Source organism: Ailuropoda melanoleuca, chromosome 19, assembly GCF_002007445.2.
Source record: "Ailuropoda melanoleuca isolate Jingjing chromosome 19, ASM200744v2, whole genome shotgun sequence".
Lineage (NCBI taxonomy): Eukaryota > Metazoa > Chordata > Mammalia > Carnivora > Ursidae > Ailuropoda > Ailuropoda melanoleuca.
The window spans coordinates 2,280,367-2,305,694 of record NC_048236.1 but is presented as its reverse complement, the minus strand read 5'-3'; the positions used below and the strand labels follow the sequence as shown (position 1 = coordinate 2,305,694).

Below are 25,328 nucleotides of genomic sequence, written 5' to 3'. Positions count from 1 at the left end.
TGGCGGGGGGGAGGGGCCGGGCGGGGCTGGCGGCAGCGGCGGATGGACTCGCGGGTATCGGAGCTGTTCGGCGGCTGCTGCCGGCCCGGAGGGGGCCCGGCCGTGGGCGGAACCCTTAAGGCTAGGGGGGCCGGCGGCAGCAGCGGCTGCGGGGGCCCAAAGGGGAAAAAGAAGAACGGAAGGAACAGAGGGGGCAAAGCCAACAACCCTCCGTACCTGCCCCCCGAGGTGAGCCCCATGAGAAGTGGCGGGGGAGAGGAAACCACTCTTTCCGGTCCCGGCACTCCAGGGAGGCGGGGCAGAGGGAATTGATACCCCCTTCCGGTGTCAGAACACTGGGGGGAGAGGAGAACCTTTCCTTCCGGTCCCAGGACCCCAGGGAGAACGAGTGGGGAGGGAGGATCCCCCCATTCTGATCCAGTAACCCCAGGAGGAGAAGTGGAGAAAGGGGATCCCACTTTTATCCCCTTGGGAAGAGCAAAGTAGAATGCCCTGGCTTCATCTGCTGCTACAGAAGGGAGACTGCATCCTGGGATGAGGAGGCAGCAGAGTTTTCTAAACTTGTTCCACAGGGGAGGAGGGGAGTACTGGGGAAGAGAGCAATATGTTCCATCTCTCTCCCTGAGTACACATATACACGCACATATAAAAACAGACAACCAACAGCCAGGCTTAAGCCCTGTTGCCCTTTGTCCTGTGAGTAAGTGGGGATGGCTTCCACGTACCTGCCTCATCTATCCCAAGGCAGAGAATAACTGCTATTTTGTCCCTCTTAGGAAAGGAGGACCGAGCCTAAGCCAGTGGTTATCAAACTTTAGCATGTATCAGAATCACCTGGATTGCTGCCTCACCCCTGGAGTTTCTGTTTCAATAGATCAGAGGTGGGCCTGTTACTCTGCATTTCTTACAAGTTCCCAGGCAGTGCTAATGCTACTGGTCCTGGGATCACACTTTGAGAACCATTGGCCTAGACCATCATTCTAGTACTACTTTTCTGAAGGCACCCATCCTAATTCTTCACCCTTAGCAAAATGATAAAAAAGAAGGTCTTTGCTAATGGGAAAAGATTTCCCTTTTACTCCATGAGCTAGAGATTGTGGGTGAAGACCTGTTAAGAGCCTGGGAGTCAGAGGGCCTCGAGGAGATGGAATGGTGACAGGAAGGAAAAAAGAAAAAGAAATGGCCAGGGAGGAGGAGTGCCAAAACGCAGGACAGGCAGAACAAGCGAATCTCTTATCCCGTCACACCTTGGAGGGGAAGGCTCAGGCAACAGGCTGCTTCTGTGGTGGGTAACCTGACAGAGGAAAGTTGTAGGGGAGGTTGTGTGGGTGGATTTGGGATTTCACCTCAACTGAGGCATGTGAATCTGGTACGTGGAGTCTGTCCCCTTTATTGCATTTCCTGAGTTTCTTCTCTTCATCTCAGCCCCAACTTCAGAGCCCTGCCCCTCATTTTACCTGGGCTCATCTCTCATCAGGCTCATAGTGACCAGTGCTGAGCTCACCTTTTGGCCCTGGTCCAGAACCTCTTGCAGCCTCTTACTCTTGGTGACATCAGCTGAGAGGGGTGGGCAGGAAGGAAATGGTGTCTCCCAGACCAGTGGCAAAGATTGACCTCAGCAACCCGAGCACAGAGGAAATCTGGACTTCTGGGGACAATCGTTTGAGGCCCCGAGAGAAGGAAGGGGTGATCTTGCGTCTAGGAGTGTGCCACCAGGAATCAAAGGAAGGAGGGACTAGGTTTCTGTTTCTGGCTTACGTGGGTGACTCTCTGTATTCTTAAAGGCCTTCCCTTCAGGGAGGTCCACTGGGACTGAGTGGAGGGTTTGTGTCTAAGCAGGTGCCTCGGAGGTTCCTCCTCTCTCAAGTCAGCTGCCTGGGCCCTAGCGGGAGTCAGAGGGAAGGAGAAGTTGGTCAGGACAGCGTCTCATAACTGCTTTCTCTTTCTTTTCAGGCTGAAGATGGAAACATCGAATATAAAGTGAGTCTTCGGCTGGGGAGGGGCAGGTTGTCCTTGCTGGTATGGGGTGATTTTTTCTGAGATCCTTCCAACCCCATGATCTATAGCAATTTAGGGGTATGATGCAGGGTAGAGGCTCTGTACCTCATTCTGTTGGAGGGGGGGACTCACTGTTAGAGGAGACCAGGGATGAGGGTGTTTAAGTGGGAAGGGAAGGTCCTGGTCCTTGCAGCAGGACAGGTGGGGAGCAGGTGGGTTTAGGAGGAACATCTCTGACTTGATTTTCTTATGACACCTCACCTGCTCTAAGCTGAAGCTGGTGAATCCCTCCCAGTACCGCTTTGAGCACCTGGTGACACAGATGAAGTGGCGGCTCCAGGAGGGCCGCGGTGAGGCCGTCTACCAGATTGGGGTGGAGGACAATGGGCTGCTGGTGGGGCTGGCGGAGGAGGAGATGCGGGCGTCCCTCAAGACCCTACACCGGATGGCAGAGAAGTAACGCTTCCCATTCCCCCTTGGTTCTCTTTACCTAAGTCTGGAGAAGACCTGTGAATACCCAGTCACCTCGGGCCTGAGGGGCCCAGGAGGGGCTTTCCTTCTGCTGCCTTCTCTTGACAAAGGGCTGAAGTGGGGAGGGCTAGTGTTCTGGGCTCCTCCGTATTGGAACGAGGCTTTTTTGCTTTCTGATTTAAGATTTGTTTGTTTAAAAGGATGTGGGATAGACTGGAGGGTGGTAAGGAAGTGAAGTCAGGCGGTGGGAGGTGCGGGAAGGCCATTTGGTCTAGAGCCAGGTTGGAAGGTGGGGGGGTGGGGGAGTACAGGTGAGATGCGGCAGCCGTGGCCTTGCTGTGACAGGGTCGGGGCAGATATCACTGTTCTCCGGGAGCGAGAAGTGGATTATGACAGCGACATGCCCCGGAAGATCACCGAAGTGCTGGTACGAAAGGTCCCTGACAACCAACAGGTGAGCACACACCCTTCCCTACCTCTCACGCCCTTGCTCCCCAGGAGGGTCACTGGCCCAGGAACCTGGGCGCGTCCAGGTCATCATTTGGTCCCCAGGGAGTGTCACTGCCCTTAAGCCAACCGTCTGTGGGGGCACATAAGGGATTGGAGTCCTTACCTCTCGCAATTCATCCACAGTTCCTAGACCTCCGTGTGGCCGTCCTGGGCAATGTGGACTCAGGGAAGTCGACTCTGCTTGGAGTCCTGACCCAGGGAGAGCTGGACAATGGGCGGGGCCGGGCTCGGCTCAACCTTTTCCGCCACCTGCATGAGATTCAGTCTGGCCGAACCTCCAGCATCAGCTTCGAGATCCTGGGCTTTAACAGCAAGGGAGAGGTGCATGCAATCAGCGGGACCCAGTGGGGCCAGACTCTGAGGCTGGGATGGTAGTGGTGAAGAGCAGAGCCCGAGGGCAGTGTGGACCCTTGCGGAGGTAGTATAGAAGACGGCCCTGAGGGCAGACGGCAAGCTCTGTCTCCTTAGAAAGCGCCTGGGGAATCAGCTGAATTATGTCAGATGGGGGGCTCAGGGGTAAGAGGCAGGGTCACCCAGTGACTGGTTTAGGTCCTGGCAACTCTTAAAGGGTTGGGGAGGCTGGCAGGGGGCACTGAGAGCCCTGGGCTCCGGGCCAGGTGGTGAATTACAGTGACTCACGGACGGCAGAAGAGATATGCGAAAGCAGCTCCAAGATGATCACCTTCATCGACCTGGCCGGCCACCACAAGTACCTCCACACCACCATCTTCGGCCTCACCTCGTACTGCCCCGACTGCGCCCTGCTGCTCGTCAGCGCTAACACTGGGATCGGTACGAGCCAGTGGGGCAGGGACGGGGCTGGAGGGGGGCGCCGACTCTCCCGCCCCGAGTCTCCTCGAACCTGGGAGCCCGACGGATGCTCGTGTTCCCTCTGCTCCCTCCCACATTCTCACCCTTCTCTCCTGCTGCCTGCCTTCCTCCTCTGAGGCAGCTGGCACCACAAGGGAACACCTGGGGCTGGCCCTGGCCCTGAAAGTGCCCTTCTTCATCGTGGTCAGCAAGGTGGACCTGTGTGCCAAGACCACAGTGGAGAGGACAGTACGCCAGCTAGAACGGGTCCTCAAGCAGCCTGGCTGCCACAAGGTCCCCATGCTGGTCACCTCTGAGGATGACGCTGTCACTGCGGCTCAGCAGTTTGCCCAGTCACCCAAGTAAGCCTTTCTCACTCCAGAGCCCTGATCCACAGGGAAGGCTGCTGCGTGGTGTCCCACCCCAGGAGCAGACCAGTTCTGGCTCAGTTCTGTGGTTTTTCAGGTTGGGATTGTGGGAGGGCGTCTGTGCTAGCCAGCCTGGAGTCTTGCTGGTGCCTGGGACCCAGGAGACAAAGTGCTATGCCAGGCATTCGCTGTCTCCCTTGGGCTCTGGGATGAGCCTTGTGAGCCACATCCCTTGGCTGGCTCACAGAGAGAGGACTCAGAGCTCCTGAGAAGGTTAGCAGATAGGACAGAGGTGCCCCTGCCAGCCCCCGCCCCAGAAGCTCCCCTTGCATGCGGGGAGCTCTGGCCTCTGCTTCCTGTTAGACACTTCCTCATCTGTCCATTCCATGCCTCCCTCTGCAGCGTCACTCCTATCTTCACACTGTCCAGTGTGTCTGGAGAGAGTCTGGACCTGCTTAAAGTTTTTCTGAATATCTTGCCACCGCTCACCAACAGCAAAGAGCAGGAGGAACTCATGCAGCAGCTGACGGAGTTCCAGGTAGCTGGCCACCTGAACGGGCAGTGAGCTGGAAAACCCGGAAGGACTAGCTGTGACCAAGCCCTGAGCCTATTTAAGAGATTTTGGACTTGCCAGCCCTACTTGGCTGGCTGTTGATAGCATTTTCTTTGGCCTCAGGTAGACGAAATCTACACAGTACCAGAGGTGGGGACAGTTGTTGGAGGGACACTTTCCAGGTGAGTCGCTTCACTCGCTCCCCACCCCCTCCAGCCCTCACATTCCCGTGCACTCAATCATGGCCCTAAGGAGGCCTTGGAGTTGTATGGACCCATCTAAACAATGTGCTTGTTTCCGGATTGGGCTTTCACCGTGGGAAGAGCTGGAGAAAGCTAGTCTGTTGCCTCAGGAGGGAAGAAATAGTATTGCCGCTAACTGGAACTCTCCAGGCTCCTGAGGTTGAAGGCCCAGTTGTATTCACCTGGCATCATTTCCGCGTAGGGAAATGAGAGGTCCCTTAAGGCTCTTCAAAGCAGAGGGTGTGTTCAGTGTCAAAGCCACTGGTACCTCTCACCGTCACTACTGGCCCTTCCAGGCATCGGCCGTTAGGGTCTGAAGCTTCTCCCCTGCCCCCTCTCCCCCACCGAGGGAGTCAGCTTAGAAGGCAAAGAATGTTCTGGGGACGCTGGCGGAGAAGCAGGCGGCGCGCCGGGGGGCTAGACTGACGGCGTGCCGCCTGCCCTCTGGGCCGCAGTGGGATTTGCCGTGAGGGGGACCGGCTGGTGGTGGGCCCCACGGACGACGGCCGCTTCCTGGAGCTGAGGGTCTGCAGCATCCAGCGCAACCGCTCTGCCTGCCGTGTGCTGCGAGCTGGGCAGGCCGCTACGCTGGCCCTCGGGGACTTCGACCGCGCGCTTCTTCGCAAGGTAAGGTGGGGGCGTGGGTTGGAGAGGGAACACGAAGAGGCGCCCGGGAGACTGGCTGCCTGGATGAGAAGCGCCTAAGATGCTTCAGAGGAGCTCAGAGGAAACAGCCTCTAACCCAAGAAGCTGGTTACATGGGCTGTATAAAAAAGACTCAGAATCCTCAAATAGGGGTCACCGTCATGCAACCTGAACGTCCAGGAGCTTAGAAATACTAAGCTTTAGAAGGAGTAGAGGACATGGGAGGGATAAGGAAGGGTTCTAAGTGGAGAGTTGTGAATATTGTCTTCTGAGGTCTTTGTGTTTAAAGTCGGCGAGGAAGAGGTGCAGGAGCTGGAGAGGGTGTGACGTTGGTGGGGGAGGGAGAGACTAATGAAAGGTCTGCCCTTGGGCTGGGGGCTGTGCCTCCCCAGGGCATGGTGATGGTGAGCCCCGAGATGAATCCCACCATCTGCTCCGTGTTCGAGGCAGAGATCGTCCTACTGTTCCATGCCACCACGTTCCGGCGAGGCTTCCAGGTGACAGTACATGTGGGCAACGTACGTCAGACAGCAGTGGTGGAAAAGATCCATGCCAAGGTGAGAGGGACCCAGCCGTGCCGTTTTTCCAGGGAAGAGTCAGAATTATTCTGCCTCGGGAAAGGAAGGAGGCCTGGCCCCAGACTCATAGAGAACACCCTGATCCCACAAAGGGGACCGAGCCCCACTCTGGGTGGGTAGAAGCCTGATAGGCCCCCAAGGGTGGAGAGCCAAGGCTGGTAGAGAACGGGATGGGAGGCGCTGTCCAGGACCAGTGACGGCATATCTGCTGCAGGACAAGCTGCGGACAGGGGAGAAGGCAGTGGTACGTTTCCGCTTCCTGAAACACCCAGAGTACCTGAAGGTGGGCGCCAAGCTGCTGTTCCGGGAGGGTGTCACCAAGGGCATCGGCCATGTCACCGATGTACAAGCCATTGCAGCAGGAGAGGCCCAGGCCAACATGGGCTTCTGAACTCCTCCAGGCAGGCACAGCTCCATTGCTGTCCCTACAATATATAAGGTGACTTCTGGCCATGCTGCCCGCTGTTGGCGGCTCTGTGTGTTAATAGGTGAGGGAGAGACCGGTGCTCTCTGCCCCACGCTCCCTGCCACCTTTCTGGAGAGGTGCCAAGCTTGGTGTGGCCAGGGAGGGACAGTCCTGAGGGAGAAGACAGGAGAATTCAGGGCAGTGCTCGGCAGCTGTGTGTCCACCTGGTTGGCTCATCAACCCTGGCAACCCCATGGCCTGTCTACTGGAAGGAGCCGACCACCGCCACCTGGGCCCCACCGTCCAGACTGGGCATGATTCGCCGGTGTGGTCCCAGCACTTCAGGAATTGTCACAACTGGGGGTGGTCCTCGAAAGCACTCCTTTTTCTATACCTCTTCTCAAGGCCATGTAAGTTGCCCATCTCTACTTGACTGTGGACAAAAGACTTTTGCTCCTGGCCATCTGGTGGCCCAGGGTCCGAAGAAATGGCACAGGGACAGTGCTCCCAGCTTGTGCTGAGACATGAGGTCTGTTCCTCAGCTTTGTCTCCTTTCCCTTCTTCACTCAAGGGCCATTTCCCATTTCTCTGCTCACAGGCCCCACAGGTGCTATTTGTCGTGCTGGCCCAGGCGTGGGGCTGCCAAGCTCAGGTTTGGCATACCGAAGGTCAGCTGCATGTCAATCAGTCTTGTCCCCTCCTCTGCAGTGATTTGTTGGTTTTAATGCTGGATCAAACAGTGTTTTACTTTCCCAGACTAGTGACTGGGGACCTGACCCACAGCTCCTCATCCTGCCACCCCTGCCCCCCCTTCCTGCTCCCATGTAAGTCCCCCTCTGTTGCAGGGAACCTGGAGGAAAGGGAAAGGTGTTGCCATATTTCCTACTCTTTTAGGGCATGGACTCCCTCCTTTCCCTTTGTTAATGTCCTGGGTTCCCCGGACTCAGGGATTTGTTGGTTCAGGTTTCTCTGCATATATGTGTATATATATATACACACATACACACACACACACACACACACACACGCACATATATACATATATATTTAAATACACATATATATATTGTACAGAATAAAAAATGTTTTATTGAATACACTGTGCTTATGTTTAAGATACGGGCTCAGTTTCCAGAGCTAGATTCCTCTTCAGGATTAGACAAGTGAAACCCTAACACTGCTGAGCCCTGAATGGAGAAAGAACCCATCTGGTATCTCAGTCACCATTCTTCCCTCCCTCTCCCTCCCATGCGATCAGTGCTCCAGTGTTGTGACCTGGCTGTTCTGGCCTATTTGCATAGTTCTCAAGTGAGCAGAACAGAAAGTGAAAGTGCTGTCTTTTCAGCTGAGATAGGTAACTATCCCGCCCTTGGGGAGTTGGCCCCTGATAGGGTCAGAGTGGTGATGAGACAACTCCTGTGCTCGTCAGAGGTTTGGAGTTGGGTGTGCCACCTACTTCCTGAGGAATGGATCTTAGAGTCCTGTTAGTCTGGTCCTCACGCTCTCCCTACCAGTGCAGAATGCCTGAAGTTTAGTTTATGTAGCTTAAATGCTTCTTGGAGCTAAAAGGGCCACCCAGCCAAACCTTAGTCCTTTCTTACTGTTTCTGTGTTCAGAGTACCTGTCATGTTTTATGGGACTGCGTTTTGAGTACCGATCCTTACAAAAGAAATTTAATGATAAATCTGACCCAAGGCCCCATGAGGCATTCTGTCTCCAGGGTTGGTTTTTTTTTTTTTTTTTTTAAGAGAGTGTGCACCAGTGAGCAGCCAGGTTGGGGGGGTTGACAGAGAAATGAAAATCTCCCAAGCGGGGCCCAACGCAGAGCTTGATCTCAAGACCCCAAGATCATGACCTGAGCTGAAATCAAGAATGGGAGGCTTTACCGACTGAGCCACCCAGGCACCCATCTCCGGGGTTTTAAAGTAATAGCTTCCCAAACTATTCAAACGCTGTTTTTAAAAATATCACTGGCTTAACTTGCTACTACTATAAGAAGCCTGTGGTTGAAGAATTTCCTCTTCCTCCTGTGTTGGGGACTAAGAGCTATTTACTTCCTTCTGTGCAGTTGCGGATAAACAGCTATGAGAGAAGGTTGTATTCAGCAAAAAAGGTACTATAGCTTTCCCCCAACATGGACCTCTGCATGTCTGTCTGCTGTCCCCTCCACAGGCTTATTGCCAGTATGCTGGGGTAGGGTTGGCATTTCCAAGAAAATAGGAGGTGTGCTGCTGGTATTGTCATTACTAGTTATCCATTCCCCCACCTGTCTTGGCCTCTGTAAGTCCAATGAAACCAGAGTTTCTACCACATTGCTTTTCTATATGACTCTTTCCAATCAACCCAAGTGTTCAAACTTTGTTCCACCTAAGCTGTAGAGTACCCGAAGGAGAATATTGCTTCATTTTAGGCTCTTTTTCTTAAACTTTTCACTGGATTAAGAAAGGAAATTTTGGAAAATGATCTCGGTATTTATTTTTTTATTCATTTATTTGTCAGAGAGAGAGAGCATAAGCAGGGGGAGTGGCAGGCAGAGGGAGAAGCAGGCTCCCCACTGAGCAGAGACCCCGATGCGGGATTCGATCCCAGGACCCTGGGATCATGACCTGAGCCGAAGGCAGATGCTTTACCAACTGAGCCCCCAGGCATCCTATGATCTCAGTATTTAATAAGACATCTTCAGGAACCAGGGAGCTATACCTTGCTACATTAATGGAACGTTTAGGAGGATAAAAAGATGTATAAAGCAGCCCCCCCCCACACCAGTAACATGAACATTTTTACTCTCCCAGTTCAGTAATCATCTAAAATTACTTACGACGTATGTTTCATCCAATAAATACCAAGCACCTGTTATGTGCAAGGCACTGTGAAGAATTCTTGCCTTCAAGAAACTACAAATCTAGCAGGAAGAGGGCCATGTACACAGTATTCAGCTGCTACAAGAGGAAAATATTTTTGAAGGAAGAAGTAATTTTCTACGACACAATGTTTTTCAAATGCTCCCCCCTTCTTCAAACTAAATACAGACCCCCAATTTATAAGTAAGTTTGAAGAGCAGTTGGCTTGTGTATTAAGTATGAGAGGGGGGATATGTACACCCTTCTTCCTACTCACTTCCCCCAAGACCACCTAGTTCAGTTCATCTGCACTTGGGTTCTCTGTGTAACACAAGGTTTCCCATATCAAAAAAGCTGATTTTCCACATAGAAGACTGCAGATTAAGAACACAGTGCTATAAACATGGACAAGTGCAGAAAAGCTACAATAAAACCTAAGCTAAATATTCAAACATCAAAAGGGAAGAGATGAACGTGCCAGTGACCCTGAAAGCCAAGCACCAGCTCTTCCTGCCGCGTTTAAGGACACGTCTGCACCCGCTACAAACCTGGCTGGCACGCCTCTTCTAGATCAGTACTTCTCAAACACCCTGGAGAATCTTGTTAATACGCAGATTCTGATTCAGTAGGGTGGGGGTAAGGCTGAGACCCTTGCTGACAAGTTCCCTGCTGCTGCTGCTGCTGCTGCTGCTGCAGCTCACAGCCTAGAGAGATTCTAGAGATGCTCTAGTTCTGACCGTGACTTACCCAGTCGAAGAGCTCCTGAACTGGCCCATTCACAGTCTCGTTCTACATTAGACCAGTGCAAGAGCCAAAAGGGCCAGTGGCTAAAACTATGGCCATAATAGGATTTACTTGTATGAAACTTGGTACTTATTGAGCAGCTGTTGTGTACAGAGCCCTGCCCTAAACTAGTTAGCACTTTAGGGTTTCAGGTCTTCACCTTGCGCTCTCAAACCTCGCATTTTGGTCAAAGCATTATCTGAACTGTCCCGTCACAGAGCTTGGGGAAAATGTTAAAAACGTCTTTTCTCCCTCAGTTCCTTTTTTGTGCCAGCTTTAAGCTGTCCCATAATCTGTAAGGTTTATCAGTTGTGCAGATGAGGAAAGTGCCTCGCCTAGGCTTCGAGGCCCACACATTTGTACTCTGACCCTGCCTCCCTAAACTCTAGTGATCAAAAACTCAAAGCAGTTGCATCTCTGCAAGATAAGTTAGTTTTTACATCTCTGTCAACAATGGAATTGGAATCCACGCATGTGAAGAGATGGGAGTTTTAACTCCGCCATCCAACTGGATTAATTCTCCTACTAAAAATTTCATAAAGTTACAGATTTGCTTGAGAAGTGAGCATATTTCCATCTCCTAGTTTACAGGTGAAATAGTAAAACCCTGCAGCAAGCCTGAGGGCAGCACTAGTGTGTTAACGGCTTAAAAAATGATTCCAATGTCTGCATGCCCTTAGGCCTAGGGCGTTTATTACTGGAGGCTGAAGGGCTCTTGGGATTTCTTTTGCTTTGAGGAGAACTGGCAGGAACCACCTGTGAGTTTGAGGAGTGGGGCTGCAAAAAGGATTTCTGTAACTCCAATGCAAAGTGATAGTCTGTATGTTCTGGCATCTCCCATACAGGTACCAGAGAGCCACACTTCTCACAGAGCACCTGGTCCTCAGCTGCCGTAGGACTTGGGGAAGTAGTTGATTTCTGAGCCACTGGCAGAGCAGAGTTGGAAGTTGAAGCAGCAGGCCTGCTTGGGCTGTTCCGGGCCAAGTCCAGCTCTGTAGGAGTTGTCGTAGAGGATTCTAGCTTCAACACCACTTGACAGACAGGGGTGCAGTCTGGATACTCTGCTGGAAAACAGTTTGTTAACTCTTTAGGACTGGACTGTGGATTTTGTGGAGGGAAGCAAACTGAAGGATTATTAAGCTGTTTCTGCTTTAGAAGTAGACCTTTCTGCTTAAAGAAGGGCTCAGTTCCTGTAGTACAACTGGTTTGGAAAGGTAAGGAGACCTTGGATGGTGAATTGCTCATGGGGGCCTGCGTAGTGGCAGGAAGAGATGACAGTGAAGCTTCTTTGATTTTCTGCTTTTCTGCAGCTTTTTGGAAGAATGATTCCAGAGAAGTGGTTGCTTTCTTAGTGACTGTCACTGCTGGGCCACATCCCTGGGTCTTAGCTTCTGAACTGGTAACTGGCACCTTTGGCAGAGAACTTGGGTCATTGCTCAGGAAGGTGGTGATGTCTGTGCAAGATGGAGGGGCAGAGGTGGAGAATTTGGTAGCACACAGGAAGACCATTGTGAGGGGAGGGGACCTGTACAGAGAGTAAAGGAACAAGATTAGCACCAGGTCACAGATTCAGTTTGTAAATGACTGGGATTGTGATTCTGCCACGAGAGTGTTCTTAAATTTTAGGGTTATCAGATTGATACAGATTCAGTAGACCTGGAATAGGCAGAGAATATGCCTTCCTGCCAAGTTCCTAGGTGATGCTGATGTTGCTAGCTTAGGACCACATCTTGAGAACTGCTAACTTGGTGAACACCTAACCAGGTCAGACATTTACAAAACGGATCCCCTCACAGCAAGGTATTCATAACGTATATCAGAAGATACATAGGAGCAGTTGTAATTCAGGACTGAGGCAAGAAATTTTATTCAGGGCAACAAAAAAGCTTTAGAATATTTAGACTGGGAAGTCTCTTGAAAAAATCCTGTTACCCATTCTGTTTTTAAAGAAGGCACCACCTAACCCTCATTCTGACAGACTTCCAACTCGAATTTCTAGAGAATAAAATCCCACAACTGGAATTACCTATCCTAGCCTCAGAAACATTTTCAAGAAATTTGTGCCATAGAGTTATTCATTATGTCTAATTACTCAAATAATTTTCACATTAGTTGAATTTCAGAAGATAAAACATGCTTTTATATACAGATTAGTCTCTCGATGAGGTAAAGAGTAAATGCCATTTTAGAACTGTTATGACAGTATCTCAGTATCCTCTGGTTTCATGCTTTTGGACAGTCTTATAATCGATCATTTTGATGCTTCCCTGTCAATAGGTTTCACACTCCTGGTAAGTATTAGAGTCTGTCAATTTATAAGGTTTCATATGAACACAGTATCATTTTACCATTTAGTTCAATGTAACTGTTCAATATTTGAAAATAAACACATATATCAGGAAGTAAAAGTTAAATAAATTTTTCCACACAAAGAACAAAAATTCCAGCTTTAGAGACCCCATCATATTGTAGGGCAGCACATACAATAGTAGTACCCACATAGTTAAATTAGACAAGCAATAACTTAGGTGTTCGATGAAACTTTGTTTATTTATTTATTTATGTATTTATTTGTAGTTGACACAATGTTACATTATTTTTTATAATCTTAAGTAAAGAGCTATAAGTAAACAACCAATTTATGTTTCTCACATAATTATATTTCCATTGTGAATTAGGAATACTTTTTTTCAATGTAACAGGCTATGTTAAATAGAGGATTCCAATACTGAAAATCATTAATATCTGAACAATAAATGAACATATTCCAATGATCTATTTGGTTATTTTTCATTACCAAGTGAAGTGAGATTTAATATGACATTCGGTATTATACCACTGGAGCTTGTAATTGAGTTGGGATGTTAGACTGAGCTTATCAATAAATATAGGTTGCTTTTATTATCAAGGAAGATAGTTTTAAGATAGAACAATCAGGTGTTGAGAGAGAAGTTCCCAAGTGTATCCTTGAAACTTGAGTTCCATACACACACATGCAATTGGTTGTTCTTTCTGATTGCAGCAAAGGCAGGGATAATATCGGTTTACTCTGCCTCTGAAACCCACCCGAGAACTGGAATGCACCAAATGTAGGCAAAGACGCTGTAGCTGAGCTGCCTTGTTCCTGGCGTTTCTGTTGTGTTCCGTCATTCCTCTCTGTGATAGGTCCTACTATAGCGTCACCAAGAACTCACCCCAGCTGGAAAGCTATCTACCCAAGAATTTTAGACCAAGTCAGGCTACAAGTCTTGTCTAAGAAGACAGGCTAGAATTCAACTCACCAGTCAGTTCTGATTCCTGAAGTGTTACAGTTCCTGATGACAGCAAACGCGTCATGGCTCATCTTGTGAGCATCATAGCGGGTGAGAGCGCAGCAGCGGCGCACGCTGCTGAGACGTTTGTCTCCTTGTACACGAATGATCACAGCCAACTGGGTGGCCACCCTGTCATTCTGCGGGTATAAAAGGATTGCGACCAGAACTAAAGTTATTGTGAGCATCTGGATTCTATATATTGAACTGTGTGAGAGGAAATTAAAAGAACCAGGGTGACGGGATGGTTTGGAAATAATGGCGCTTAATTAATACTTTAAACAGTGAAGTGACAAGGATCTTACACGTCCAGAATTACTTTTGGCATAAAATTCTTTCACGCTTAAAGACCGATAAATTTCCAGGGATCCCTACTGTGTTGCATTAGATACAAAGTGGGAGGAAAAGCCACACTGTGAGGCTTTTAAAATCTTATGAAGCCTTATAAAGAAATGAGAACAGAGCGACACCTAGTGAGCAAAGACAAGTAGGTGCATAAGAGCTGGGATCCTCTCCCTCTTTCTGTGGCCCACCAAAAAACAAACATTCATCACCACCAATTCAGCTAACAAGGGGCAAACAGGTAGTTGTGGATGATTTCTGAAATATACAGTTGACTTGCAGGACTCCTAGATGTGGAAACACGAGAGAACATATCAAACTATACCATCAGGAAAGTGAAAAAACCCACAAAATGGGAGAAAATATTTGCAAATGATTTATCTGACAAGGGACTTATAAGCAGAATATATACAGAACTCTTAAAACTCAATAATGAAGAAACAAACCACTTCAAAAATGGGCAAAGGATCTTGACAAATTTCTCCAAAGAAGGTAAGAAGATGGCCAATAAGCACCTGAAAACCATAATGAGATACCACTTCACACCCACTAGGATGGCTAAAACAAGAAAAAGACAGTAACAAGGATATAGTGAAATTAAAACCTCTTTACATTGCCAGGAATGTAACATAGTACAGCAACAGTCTGGTAGTTCCTCAAAATGCTAAATATAGTTACCATGTGAACCAGCAATTCTAATCCTAGGCATATACCCAAGAGAAATGAAACATGTCTACACAGAAATCTGTACATGAATGTTCATAGCAATACTGTTGATAAGAGCCAGAAAGTAGGGGTGCTGGGTGGCTCCGTCGTTAAGCATCTGCCTTTGGCTCAGGTCATGATCCCAGGGTCTTGGGAGCAAGCCCCGCATGGGGCTCCCTGCTCAGTGGGAAGCCTGCTTCTCCCTCTCCCACTCCCCCTGCTTGTGTTTCCTCTCTCGCTGTGTCTGTCAAATAAATAAAATCTTTTAAAAAAAATTACCATTATAGCCAAAAGGTGGAAACAACTCAAATATCCATTCACTGATGAATGGATAAACAAAATATGGCATATCCATATAACAGAATATTATTCATTCATAAAAGGAAAAAAGATACTGATACATGTTACAATATGAATGAACCTTGAAACTATTATGTTAACCAAAAGATTTCAAGCCAGCCAAAAGGCCATATTGCCTTAGTCCACTTATATGAAATGTCCACAACAGTAAGTCTATGAAGACAAAGCACAATAGTGGTTGTCTAGGACAGGGGTAACTGCTAATGGGTATAGGATTTCTTTTCTGGGTGATGAAAATGTTTGTAAATTGATTGTGGAATGGTTGAACAATTCTGGAATATACTAAGTTCAAACTACTGAGCTGTATACTGTAAATGGGTGAATATATCAATAAAGCTCATTTTTAAAGATTTGTTTTGTTTTGTTTTTACTTATTTGAGAGAACGAGAGAGGGAGAGGGAGAAGGGGCTCGACCCCAGGACCCCAGGATCATGACCTGAGCCGAACACAGACGCTTAACTGACTGAGCCACCCAGGCACCTCAATAAAGTTTTTTTTTTTTTAAGGAAAGGATAAAGAAACTAATCATCAGATGTCAAATCTTTGACATCTTACTCTATCTCTGAAACTGCCAGTACTTCTCCGCCACATGGACTATGTTTAAGTTCCAATAATTTACAGTCTAATCCCCGCCTGCCCTATTTAATGGCTCTGTACTCTGATGAAGATCCACTGTAGATCAGGATTGCAAGGGGGCTTAGATAAGAATACACAAAAGAGTAGAGGCAAATAGTAATGAGGGAGATGGGGTAGTCAGGTCTTATGTCCACAGATCTAGGCTTTCAAAGATCAGGTTGAGTTTTATGGGAGTTTTATGGAAGAAGATAAAAGATGTCTTAAAATTTCCTAGTCTGGTATCTTTTTGTATCTTTGTCTCTACTCCTTCTCCAGGTAAGCAACAACTGGTATTAAATCCCAAAGCTCACCCGAAGAAATAAAAAAGAAAATCTTACATCATTTCGGTCCTTGGTTAGTCTCTCCTCTAGTTCATGGGCTAATTGCAAAAGCCACCATTGTACCTAAAAAAGTGTTGAGACTTTAATCTTTCATTTAAAAATTCTAGGTTTGTTAGAGTACTAGATGGAGGATTTGTTCAGTTCTCCCACAAATGTAAGTGTACAATAAAGTCTCCCCCCTAACCAAGGGATCACCAGATCATAGAAATTTTCTGACCTGCCCTAGCTCAAGATTTTCATTTTCTTTTCCGGCTGGCATGCCATCAGGTGAACCTCAGGCATGTTCCAGCTCTGAGAAAAAAAGAACACACACAAACTTGGGGCATAATATCCCAGGCCTTTCAAGTTACCACCTACCAAAAAAATGTGTAATTCCATTTCAAACTTCAGTTAGTTCCATTCTCTTTCTTTTTGGACAGAAAAAATAATAAATCGAGCTCAATTTTCAACACAAAATACCTTCATACTTTACAACAGAAAGGTCCCATCTAACTTAAACCTTTTGCAGTTACCAAAACCTACCCACTAACCCTTTTAGAAGAGGCAAAGTTCTTGTCAAGCATGCCTGCCTACCTGTTCCTGAGTAGCCAGAGCTGTTTTTCCTGGGAAGTTCTTGCTGCAGCCAATGGTTTTAGGTAGTTGCCTGGGTCTAACTGGATCATGTTCAATCCCACGGCACATGCCATAGAGCCAAGATCTGATAAAAGCAGCAAAAAAAAGTTCGAAGTGAAAGCAAACGATTATTCTTGTTAAAATAAAAATACCTACATTGCACTACCCTTTTATCTCCTCCATGGAAAAGGAAAAATTTGTCCAAAATTAAGTATACCTCACCTCTGACAGAATCCCTGCCCTTCCCAAAGAATTCTAGTGCAATATATTGCCAAGGAGAGGGACACCTGGTTATGCTTTTTAAAGCCAAGCCATCATTTGCATTTTTGGAAAAGTGCTAAGCAAGCTACTGATTCATATCCCCCAGTTTTTTGGTACTTACTAAGTCTAAATACAAAGATTTTAAGGGAATTACCAGCATTTTGGAACACAAAAATGATGTATCTAGCAAGCCTATCAACCTATTTCGTTAAATGAAAATCTATTGTAGACTGACAGGCCAGAGTGATCTAATATTTTAAAGCAAAAGGACCAATGAAATTACCTCAAGGAACAAATGTTAAAGATAGGTCTAAATTTTACTGGACGCTTTTGTCCATATTTGAATTTAGCATCTCCATAAAGGTTATGATTGAAAGGTATTAGCAATCACTCACCCATTCTTCTCCCCAAAATGACTCTGGAGCTGGGATTCAGTGAACTGAGTCAGTTCACCCATGTATTCCACCCCCAGGATTTCAATGACAGAGGCACCTAGCTTTCCTCCAAGATTACGGCTAACAAAAGAGACAAAGAATTTATAGGTCACATCATAAATATCTGGTTAGCAGCAGACATAAGAAATTTCGCTTGTGTAAGTAGCTCTCCAGAGGATTCAGGGAAAATGAAAGCACATATTGGTTAGTCCTGTAAACCATTAATTTCTAGTATAAGACTGAATGATTCTGGAAATTCAAATACTCTGGGAGTTAGGACCTGGGAAGATTAACAATAGCATAAACAAAAGGTTAAAGTCATTGATTAGTTATCAACTGTATATAAAACTTTCAATTGTACAGGATCTACTGTCCCATTCAGGGATTAAAATTCTAACCCCCGGGGCGCCTGGGTGGCTCAGCCAGTTAACTGTCTGCCTTTGGCTCAGGTCATGATCCCAGGGTCCTGGGATGGAGCCTTATGTCAGGATTCCTGCTCAGCAGGGACCTGCTTCTCCTTCTCCCTCTTCTCCTCCCCCAGTTTGTGCTTGGTCTCTCATGCTCTCTCTCTAATAAATAAATAAAATCTTTAAAAAAAATTCCAACCCCAAAACAAATCCCTTTCATGGCCAAAACCTTTTTTATTTAAGAATATGATAAAAATTCTTGGGGCGCCTGGGTGCCTCAGTCGGTTAAGTGTCTGCCCTCGGCTCGGGTCCTGATCCCAGGGTCCTGGAATCAAGCCCTGCATCAGGCTCTCTGCTCAGTGGGAAGCCTGCTTCTCCCTTTCCCTCTGCCTGCTGCTCCCCCTGCTTGTGCTCTCTCTCTCTTGCTTTCTATGTCAAATAAATAAAATCTTAAAAAGAAGAATATAATGACAATTCTTAAGCTTGGCCTTTGAGGCTTCCTATAATCTGTCCTCAACCTATCTTTTCGGTCTCATTTCTATCACTTATCTCCTTCTATTTGGTCCCGTTAAACTAGTTTATGTCCCACTGAAAATACCTTATACTTTCCCCCTCTTTGTGTTCAAAACATTATTGAAATCAGAATTGCTCTTTAATTCTCATCTGACAAAACAAAATCTCATGTCTTTTTCATAAATCCTCAGATTTCTCTTCTATGAACGCTGGTAACTACCTATATAACTCATTTAGCCACTACTCAGGTAGTCTTTTTTTTTTTTTTTTNTAGTTTTTTTTTTTTTTTTTAATATTTATTTATTTATTTAACAGAGAGATAGAGAGAGCCAGAGAGTACAAGCTGGGGGGAATGGCAGAGGGAGAGGAAGAAGGAGCCCTCCCTCCCCCAAGCAGGGAGCCAGATGTGGACTAGATGAGGGTCTGGGATCATGACCCGAGCCGAAGGCAGATGCTTAACCAACTGAGCCACCCAGGCGCCCCCCATTCATGTACAGTCTTGATAGCACTTTCACTGTTGCTTTCAATGGTTACATCTTGTCCCCTTCACAATATTATATGCCCTTGTCAAGGACACACATTGGTATGCACAGCCTAGTTATTCATTGTATTTGGCTGCTTCTCTCATACCTAGTTTGGGAGCAGTTCAGCAGTCCTGAACACCTTGATATCAGAAGAAAAGAAGCAAAATTTCCGTTTGTTTTATTATTTGGTAACAGACTTGAATAAAAAGGCTAGCGGGAAATTAAATATACAGCTAACAATCAGTTCATTTTTAAAATTCAGGATTAAGTAACTTCCACAGGTAATCCAGAATTAAAGATTCATGAGGAAAAAAAGTCTCTGTGTTTTTCAAAATCTCCTGTGTTACCTCCCTTCTACCTTCCTGGCTACCCAGTCCTCCTGGCTACAGTCTTTCATAAGGAACAGAAGAAACCAGAGAGTGCCTTCACAACATACATGAGTGAAACTGAAGATACTTGCTGAATACTTACATTCTGCTAATAGGCATTTGGCTGAAGAGCTGTGGGACTGACCCAAGTGAGACCAGGGTCTGGTGGTTGGGCTTGTTTAGTCCACAGGCCAGTTTTGCCAGGACCTGCAGCATGGAAAGCATGAAAACTTCGTTACTGCCAACCTCACCCACACAGAGAGTTGGTGAATATTAACACAAACAGGGCTGTAACTAATGGTTTCCACATTAAGACCAAAAACAAAACCAGAAACTCAGGACATCTCTAAACCTTGGTATCCCACAAACATCCTCAGTGGAAACTATGACCCATTATCATCATCCACATTGTTCTTTCCACATCTTCTGTTCTCAGTTTTCCTTTAGTCATTTTTTCCATCTCCATCTATTCCTTAAGGTTCTCCCACTTCAGAAGGGTAAAAAGCCCAGAGAAGCTGCAGAAGAAACTCCTGTAAGATGCATTTCTTGGCATGTCCATATAAAAATGCTGAAACCAACCTGTTTTACTCTAACCCATTTATTTACATTTCCTGATTAATGGTTAGTCCATTTTGAGTCCTGGATTTAACACAGTTTACCATAACTTAAGTATCTGCGACAGAGACTGGACTCAAAACCATCCTCCAACAGTAAATGTCTTATACTAGAAACAAGACTTCAAAATGAAAAAAAACTTAAATCCTTGAGAACTCATTTGAATAAGGTGCTTCAGTGGTATAATTTCACAAATTATAATTGGTAGGAAAAATATAAAATCATCCTTTAAACTCATTGGAGAGATTCTCTGGAATTTCTACTAGGCAATATTTAGTCTTGTTTAAATTACTACAGTGGGACTTTGGTTTCCCCTCCCTTCACCCAACCAGAAAAAAACTCTAAAACTCTGTGGGATACTTTGGCAGTTGGAGGAAGGGGGAAAAGGTAGTAGCCAGGAATAATCAACCACTGCCCAATTACTGAGCCTAGTCAGAAGGGGGCGAAGATCCCAGACCCTCACTGCACTTTAATAAGAAAACCAGTTATTCTGCCCCTGGATTATTGATAATTGTTATTTCTTAAATCAAGATAGTGGTCCAAATTAATAACATTTTATTATTCCATCTTTCTTATTGCTCATTAGAAAGGAGGGAATAGGCAAAAGCCTAAAATACTCAGGCAATTCCACAAAAGCAGTGAGATAATACTAGGATATTCAGCAATTGAAAAGAAATAGGTTTGTATATAAAATTCAAAGATTAACCTCCTTTCTATAGATAGTTCAGTCATTAAGGAAATACTTTGGATACAACTGTATAAATAAGCATTTTCTGCAGATTTTTCAGACTGCTTCTTAGGAAAGTACAGGTTCAATGACATTTCCCTTGTTAGAGAATTACTCAGGCTTTTATCTGAACAAAGAAGAACAAATTCTTTTTTTTTTTTTTTAAGATTTTTATTTATTTATTTATTTGAGAGAGAGATAGCACAGAGGGAGAGGGAGAAGCAGACTCCCTGCTGAGCAAGGAGCCCAACATGGGGCTCGATCCCAGGACCCTGAGATCATGACCTGAGCCAAAGGCAGCCACTTAACTGAATGAGCCACCCAGGCCCCCGCAAAACAAATTCTGAATAGAAACCCATTTCAAAGTATACATGTAATTGTTTAAATAACCCCCTCATATCCATCCTTGCTGCATTTAACTACAGATATCTATGTTTCCCCTGGAAACCCACTCTTAGCCTTTACCTTATTGTGTGAAATTCCAGCTGAACACTGAAAGCCCGTCTCCTTCTCTATGGCTGCTCTCATTTCCTCCACAATCACTGCTCCAACAGTGAGCTGCAGGTCTGGAGAGGTGGTGTTATCAATCCGAAGAGACTCAAGCCATTGAAATAAGCCTTGTTTTCGCGTCTCCTCTGAAAAAATTGAAACGTTGTATTTAGACATTTTTTTAAGTCAGGATTTTCTGTTATCTAATACACTAATTCTTCCTTTTCACAGTACTTTAGATATGTACACTTTTCTTTTTTTTTAAGAGAGAGAGCATGAGTGGGGAGAGGGAGACGTAGAGGGAGAAGCAGTCTCCCCACTGAGCTTGGTGCCAGATGCAGGGCTAGATCCCAGGATCCCAAGATCACGACCTAAGCCGAAGTCAGACATTAACCAACTGAGCCACCCAGGTGACCTGATATGTATGTTTTCACACAAAAAAATTGCAATTGTTTAGACTTCTAGGGACTCCAAAGAGAGATCAATTTCTCCTTCCTATCAATTCCAGCAGCCTTAGCTTCAGCATAGACTGAAACTTGTAATATGCAACAAATATTTTACATTAATATTGTCTTTCATGATCAATGATTTTAAAGTACATCTGTTTTCTTTCTCTGGGTCTCTGGAACTTTCTTCCTCTAACTTTCCCTTGTAACCTCCTCCCCCCAAGAATTCTGTTATTCAATTAGAAAATATTCAGAATTAACTCCCACTTCAAAATAAATGTATTTATATATTTTTAGAGACTGGTTCTCCTGGTGAGTAGCTAACTTCTGGCGAGACACTAGTTTTATTCTCCTGACAAGCTATTGAAACTAGATATAGCTTTGGACTCAGGGCCTTGAAAATATCTTAACTACCCAATTTAGAACTAGTCAGTTTTAAAAAAGCCTAAAAAATGATTATAAAGCAAGGGAGGTAGGTATATAGAAAATCTAGACATGCTGGTTTAAAGAGACAGTAATGAGGTATATGAACAAGGCAAGAAAATGCACTCAAATTATTGTGGAGAGGCATAGCGAAGGTTCACATATACAGAGGAGGAAGATGAGCTCACAGAAGTTATTTTCCAACTCTTGATGACTGCTGCTTCTCTCCTTTGCTGGCTTATCTTCTTCCTCTAACACTCTAGCAAATACTGAGCAACATTGTCTTCTTATCTGTATACATGCTTTTTTCTCTTGGTGAACCAGTACTGGTTTACATTTCAATTTGCTTATGCTGAGAACAGACAAAGCTTAATCTCTGACCTCAAACTCTTAAACTCTAATCCCTTATCTCCACCTCCCCAAAGAATACCTCTTCTTGAATTTTTCATTATAGTTTCAAACTACAGTTCACTATACTTTCTAAACATATAACGAAAATCAATCTTTATTATATGTTCCTTCTCAAATATTCTCTTTCCCAAACGACTCCCAATTTTTTTCTTTCTTTCCTTCCTTCCTTCCTTTCTCTTTCTTTTCTCTCTCTCTCTCTTTTTTATAGGCTCCACGCCCAGCATGGAGCCCAACGCTGGCCTTGAACTCCTAACTCTGAGATCAAGACCTGAGCTGAGATCTAGAGTTGGACGCTTAACCAACTAAGCCACCTAGGTGCCCCACAACTCCCTATTTCTATTAAAGGTTTGAAATTCAAATAATACTGGCTTCCTTTCTTCTTTCATTCCCCATTATTTAGTCAACAAAACCACCTCAGGGACACCTGGGTGGCTCAGTCGGTTAAGCATCTGCCTTCAGCTCGGACCATGATCTCAGGGTCCTGGGATCGAGTCCCACATCAGGCTCCTTGCTCAGCGGGGAGACTGCTTTTCCCTCCGCCTGCTTCTCCCCCTGCCTGCGCTCTCTTTCTCTCTCTCTGACAAATGAATAAATAAAATCTAAAAAAAACCAAAAAACAAAAAAAACCCCACTTCAAAGTATTTCGTATATCCATTGCAACCCACCCTATTTTGTTCAGCTTTTCTTCATTCCTGCCCAAACCACCTTAAACTCCTAAACTACCCTCTCCCTGAATACATATTACATAATGCCCATGAATGAAATATTCTCAAATACCAATGTTATCCATCTTATCCCCTGTCCAAAACTGATGTTAGGGCACCTGGGTGGCTCAGTCAGTTAAGCATCTGCCTTTGGCTCAGGTCATGATCCCAGAGTCCTGGGATTGAGTCCCACTTTGGGCTCCTTGCTCAGCCGGGGGCCTGCCACTCCCCCCGCTTGTGTTCCCTCTGTCAAATAAAGAAACAAAATCTTAAAACAAAACAAAAAAACCCAAAACCCTGATGTTAGCTCTCTCACACCTATAGAATAAAGTACCAACTCTATATACTGGCATTGAAGACCATCTGGTCTTTTCAATTCATCTTCCACTAATCACAAATTTGTTATATCTTTAAAATTTCCTGAACATATGATGTTTCAACTTTAAGACATCACTTATTTTATTTCCCTGCTCTTACTTAACTTTGAACTCCCCTTTGCTGAAATAAATATTATTTATAGTTTAGGGCTTATTCAAGCCTCATCTATCATGTGGTTGTCTCCAACTAGCTAACTTTGGGGTGCCCCATTAAAGTCCTTTAGCTCTTATCTGTAACACGTATAGCATGACCCTTAAAAAGAATATTCGGTAGTCAGGCAGTGTTCAAATATTGACTTTACCACTATGTGACTTTGAACAAGTTTCATGATTCTGTAACTTTCAGTTTCATGGTCTATGACATGAGCTTAAGTACTGTATCTCATAGGATTATTGTGAGGAATTATATATATACATATATACATATTGTGTGTAAATATATGTGTGTGTACACGTACATACGTGTGTGTGTATATAATCTTTATAAAGCTCCTGAGCACAGTGCCTTGCATATATTAACAACAGTAACATTCTTCTTTTAAAACCACTTATTATTTATTAGGTTTGGGAAACCAAAAAATACAAATTTATTGAAATTGTGGGATTTTTCTAGTATTTTTCCCAACTACTAAACTAGAGCTAAATTTTTTCTGCTTTAGATTTCTTCATTATTGCTTTCCTAAATTTAGTAATGTTACAATCCTTTTACTCTATATCCATGTCAATTGAACAGGGCCACAAAAGATAAGCAACATTTCTTTGTTTCCTTCTCTAGTTGATAAGAAGAATCTATACAGGGGCGCCTGGGTGGCATAGCGGTTAAGCGTCTGCCTTCGGCTCAGGGCGTGATCCCGGCGTTCTGGGATGGAGCCCCACATCAGGCTCCTCTGCTATGAGCCTGCCTCTTCCTCTCCCACTCCCCCTGCTTGTGTTCCCTCTCTCGCTGGCTGTCTCTATCTCTGTCGAATAAATAAATAAAATCTTTAAAAAAAAAAAAAAAAAGAAGAATCTATACAATTTTGGTTTTTCTCTGATACACCTAATGGGACTAGAGGGAGAAGATTTCGGCAATTTTTGGTGTAAAATGCCCACTAGAACTGAGAGACTTCCCTTTTCATATTGAATTATCTGAGTAGCTTTGTGGAAAACAATTGACCAAAAAAGGTGGTAATCTATTTGTGTACTTACTATTCTGTACCATGGATCTATCTCATCTTACACCAATACTACACTGCCCTAGTTACTGTAAATTTATAGTTAAATCTTTTTTTTTTTTTAAGTAGGCACCACACACAGCATGGAGCCCAACATGGGGCTTGAACTCACGACCCTGAGATATAGACCTGAGCTGAGATCAGTTGTTGGACACTTAACCAACTGACCCACCCAGGTGTCCCGGTTTGCAGTTAAATCTTAAAACCAGACAGTGTTTAAGTCTTCCAACTTAGTTACTCTTTTTCAAAGTTGTTTGGCTTTCCCACATCCTTTGCATTTCCTTTTTTTTTTTTTTTAAGATTTTATTTTATTTATTTGACAGAGAGAGACAGCCAGCGAGAGAGAGAACACAAGCAGGGGGAGTGGGAGAGGAAGAAGCAGGCTCCCAGCGGAAGAGCCCGACGTGCGGCTCGATCCCAGAACACCAGGACCACGCCCTGAGCCGAAGGCAGACGCCTAACGACTGAGCCACCCAGGCGCCCCACACATCCTTTGCATTTACATACAAATTTTCAAGTCAGTTTAGCAATTTCTACAAAATCCTGCTGAGTCTAGAAGGGAATGCAATGAATCTTAGGTCAATTTGGGGTGACTTGAGCTCTAACATTTAGTCTTTTCATCCATGAGCATGGTATGTCTCTCCATTTATTTCATCTTTTTTAATTTCTCAGGAATGTTTTATAGGTTTTGTTTTGTTTTGTTTTTGAGAGAGAATGAGACAGAGAAAGAATGAGAGAGAGAGAGCACAAGTGAGGTGAGGGGCAGAGGGTGAAGCAGACACCCCACTGAGCAGGGATCCCAGTGCGGGGCTCAATCCCCGGACTCCAGGATCATGACCTGAGCCAAAGGCAGACACTTAACTGAGTCACCCAGGCACCCCATTTTATAGTTTTTACTGAACTAGTTTTTCATATATATATAATA

General features: G+C 45.4%; 2 protein-coding genes across 12 annotated transcripts in view; one reads left to right on the top strand and one right to left on the bottom strand.

Annotated features, from left to right (window-relative positions):
- Positions 1 to 13,486, top strand: part of GTPBP2 (GTP binding protein 2) — a 15,564-nt gene extending 2,078 nt beyond the window's left edge. The window contains exons 1-13 of one of the 9 annotated variants that reach the window (XM_034647899.1): positions 91 to 228; positions 777 to 881; positions 1,954 to 1,980; positions 2,270 to 2,454; positions 2,815 to 2,923; positions 3,103 to 3,300; positions 3,597 to 3,771; positions 3,932 to 4,151; positions 4,560 to 4,695; positions 4,834 to 4,892; positions 5,408 to 5,579; positions 5,990 to 6,154; positions 6,390 to 7,608. In XM_034647899.1, the coding sequence (XP_034503790.1) occupies positions 2,321 to 2,454; positions 2,815 to 2,923; positions 3,103 to 3,300; positions 3,597 to 3,771; positions 3,932 to 4,151; positions 4,560 to 4,695; positions 4,834 to 4,892; positions 5,408 to 5,579; positions 5,990 to 6,154; positions 6,390 to 6,566 (1,545 nt within the window). In that variant the 5' untranslated portion in view covers positions 91 to 228; positions 777 to 881; positions 1,954 to 1,980; positions 2,270 to 2,320 and the 3' untranslated portion in view covers positions 6,567 to 7,608. Of the gene's footprint in view, positions 1 to 6; positions 229 to 776; positions 882 to 1,953; positions 1,981 to 2,269; positions 2,455 to 2,814; positions 2,924 to 3,102; positions 3,301 to 3,596; positions 3,772 to 3,931; positions 4,152 to 4,559; positions 4,696 to 4,833; positions 4,893 to 5,407; positions 5,580 to 5,989; positions 6,155 to 6,389; positions 7,609 to 13,226 lie in introns of those variants that run through there. The other 8 variants (XM_034647898.1, XR_004622039.1, XR_004622038.1 and 5 more) reach the window with 8 other exon arrangements.
- POLH (DNA polymerase eta) overlaps positions 9,094 to 25,328 on the bottom strand; it is a 38,065-nt gene continuing 21,830 nt past the window's right edge. The window contains exons 2-8 of one of the 3 annotated variants that reach the window (XM_034647894.1): positions 20,805 to 20,974; positions 19,101 to 19,204; positions 17,147 to 17,266; positions 16,452 to 16,575; positions 15,876 to 15,941; positions 13,486 to 13,655; positions 9,094 to 11,729 (exon numbers count right to left, since the gene is read on the bottom strand). In XM_034647894.1, the coding sequence (XP_034503785.1) occupies positions 10,835 to 11,729; positions 13,486 to 13,655; positions 15,876 to 15,941; positions 16,452 to 16,575; positions 17,147 to 17,266; positions 19,101 to 19,204; positions 20,805 to 20,974 (1,649 nt within the window). In that variant the 3' untranslated portion in view covers positions 9,094 to 10,834. The remainder of the gene's footprint in view (positions 11,730 to 13,485; positions 13,656 to 15,875; positions 15,942 to 16,451; positions 16,576 to 17,146; positions 17,267 to 19,100; positions 19,205 to 20,804; positions 20,975 to 25,328) is intronic. The other 2 variants (XM_002914464.4, XM_019794376.2) reach the window with 2 other exon arrangements.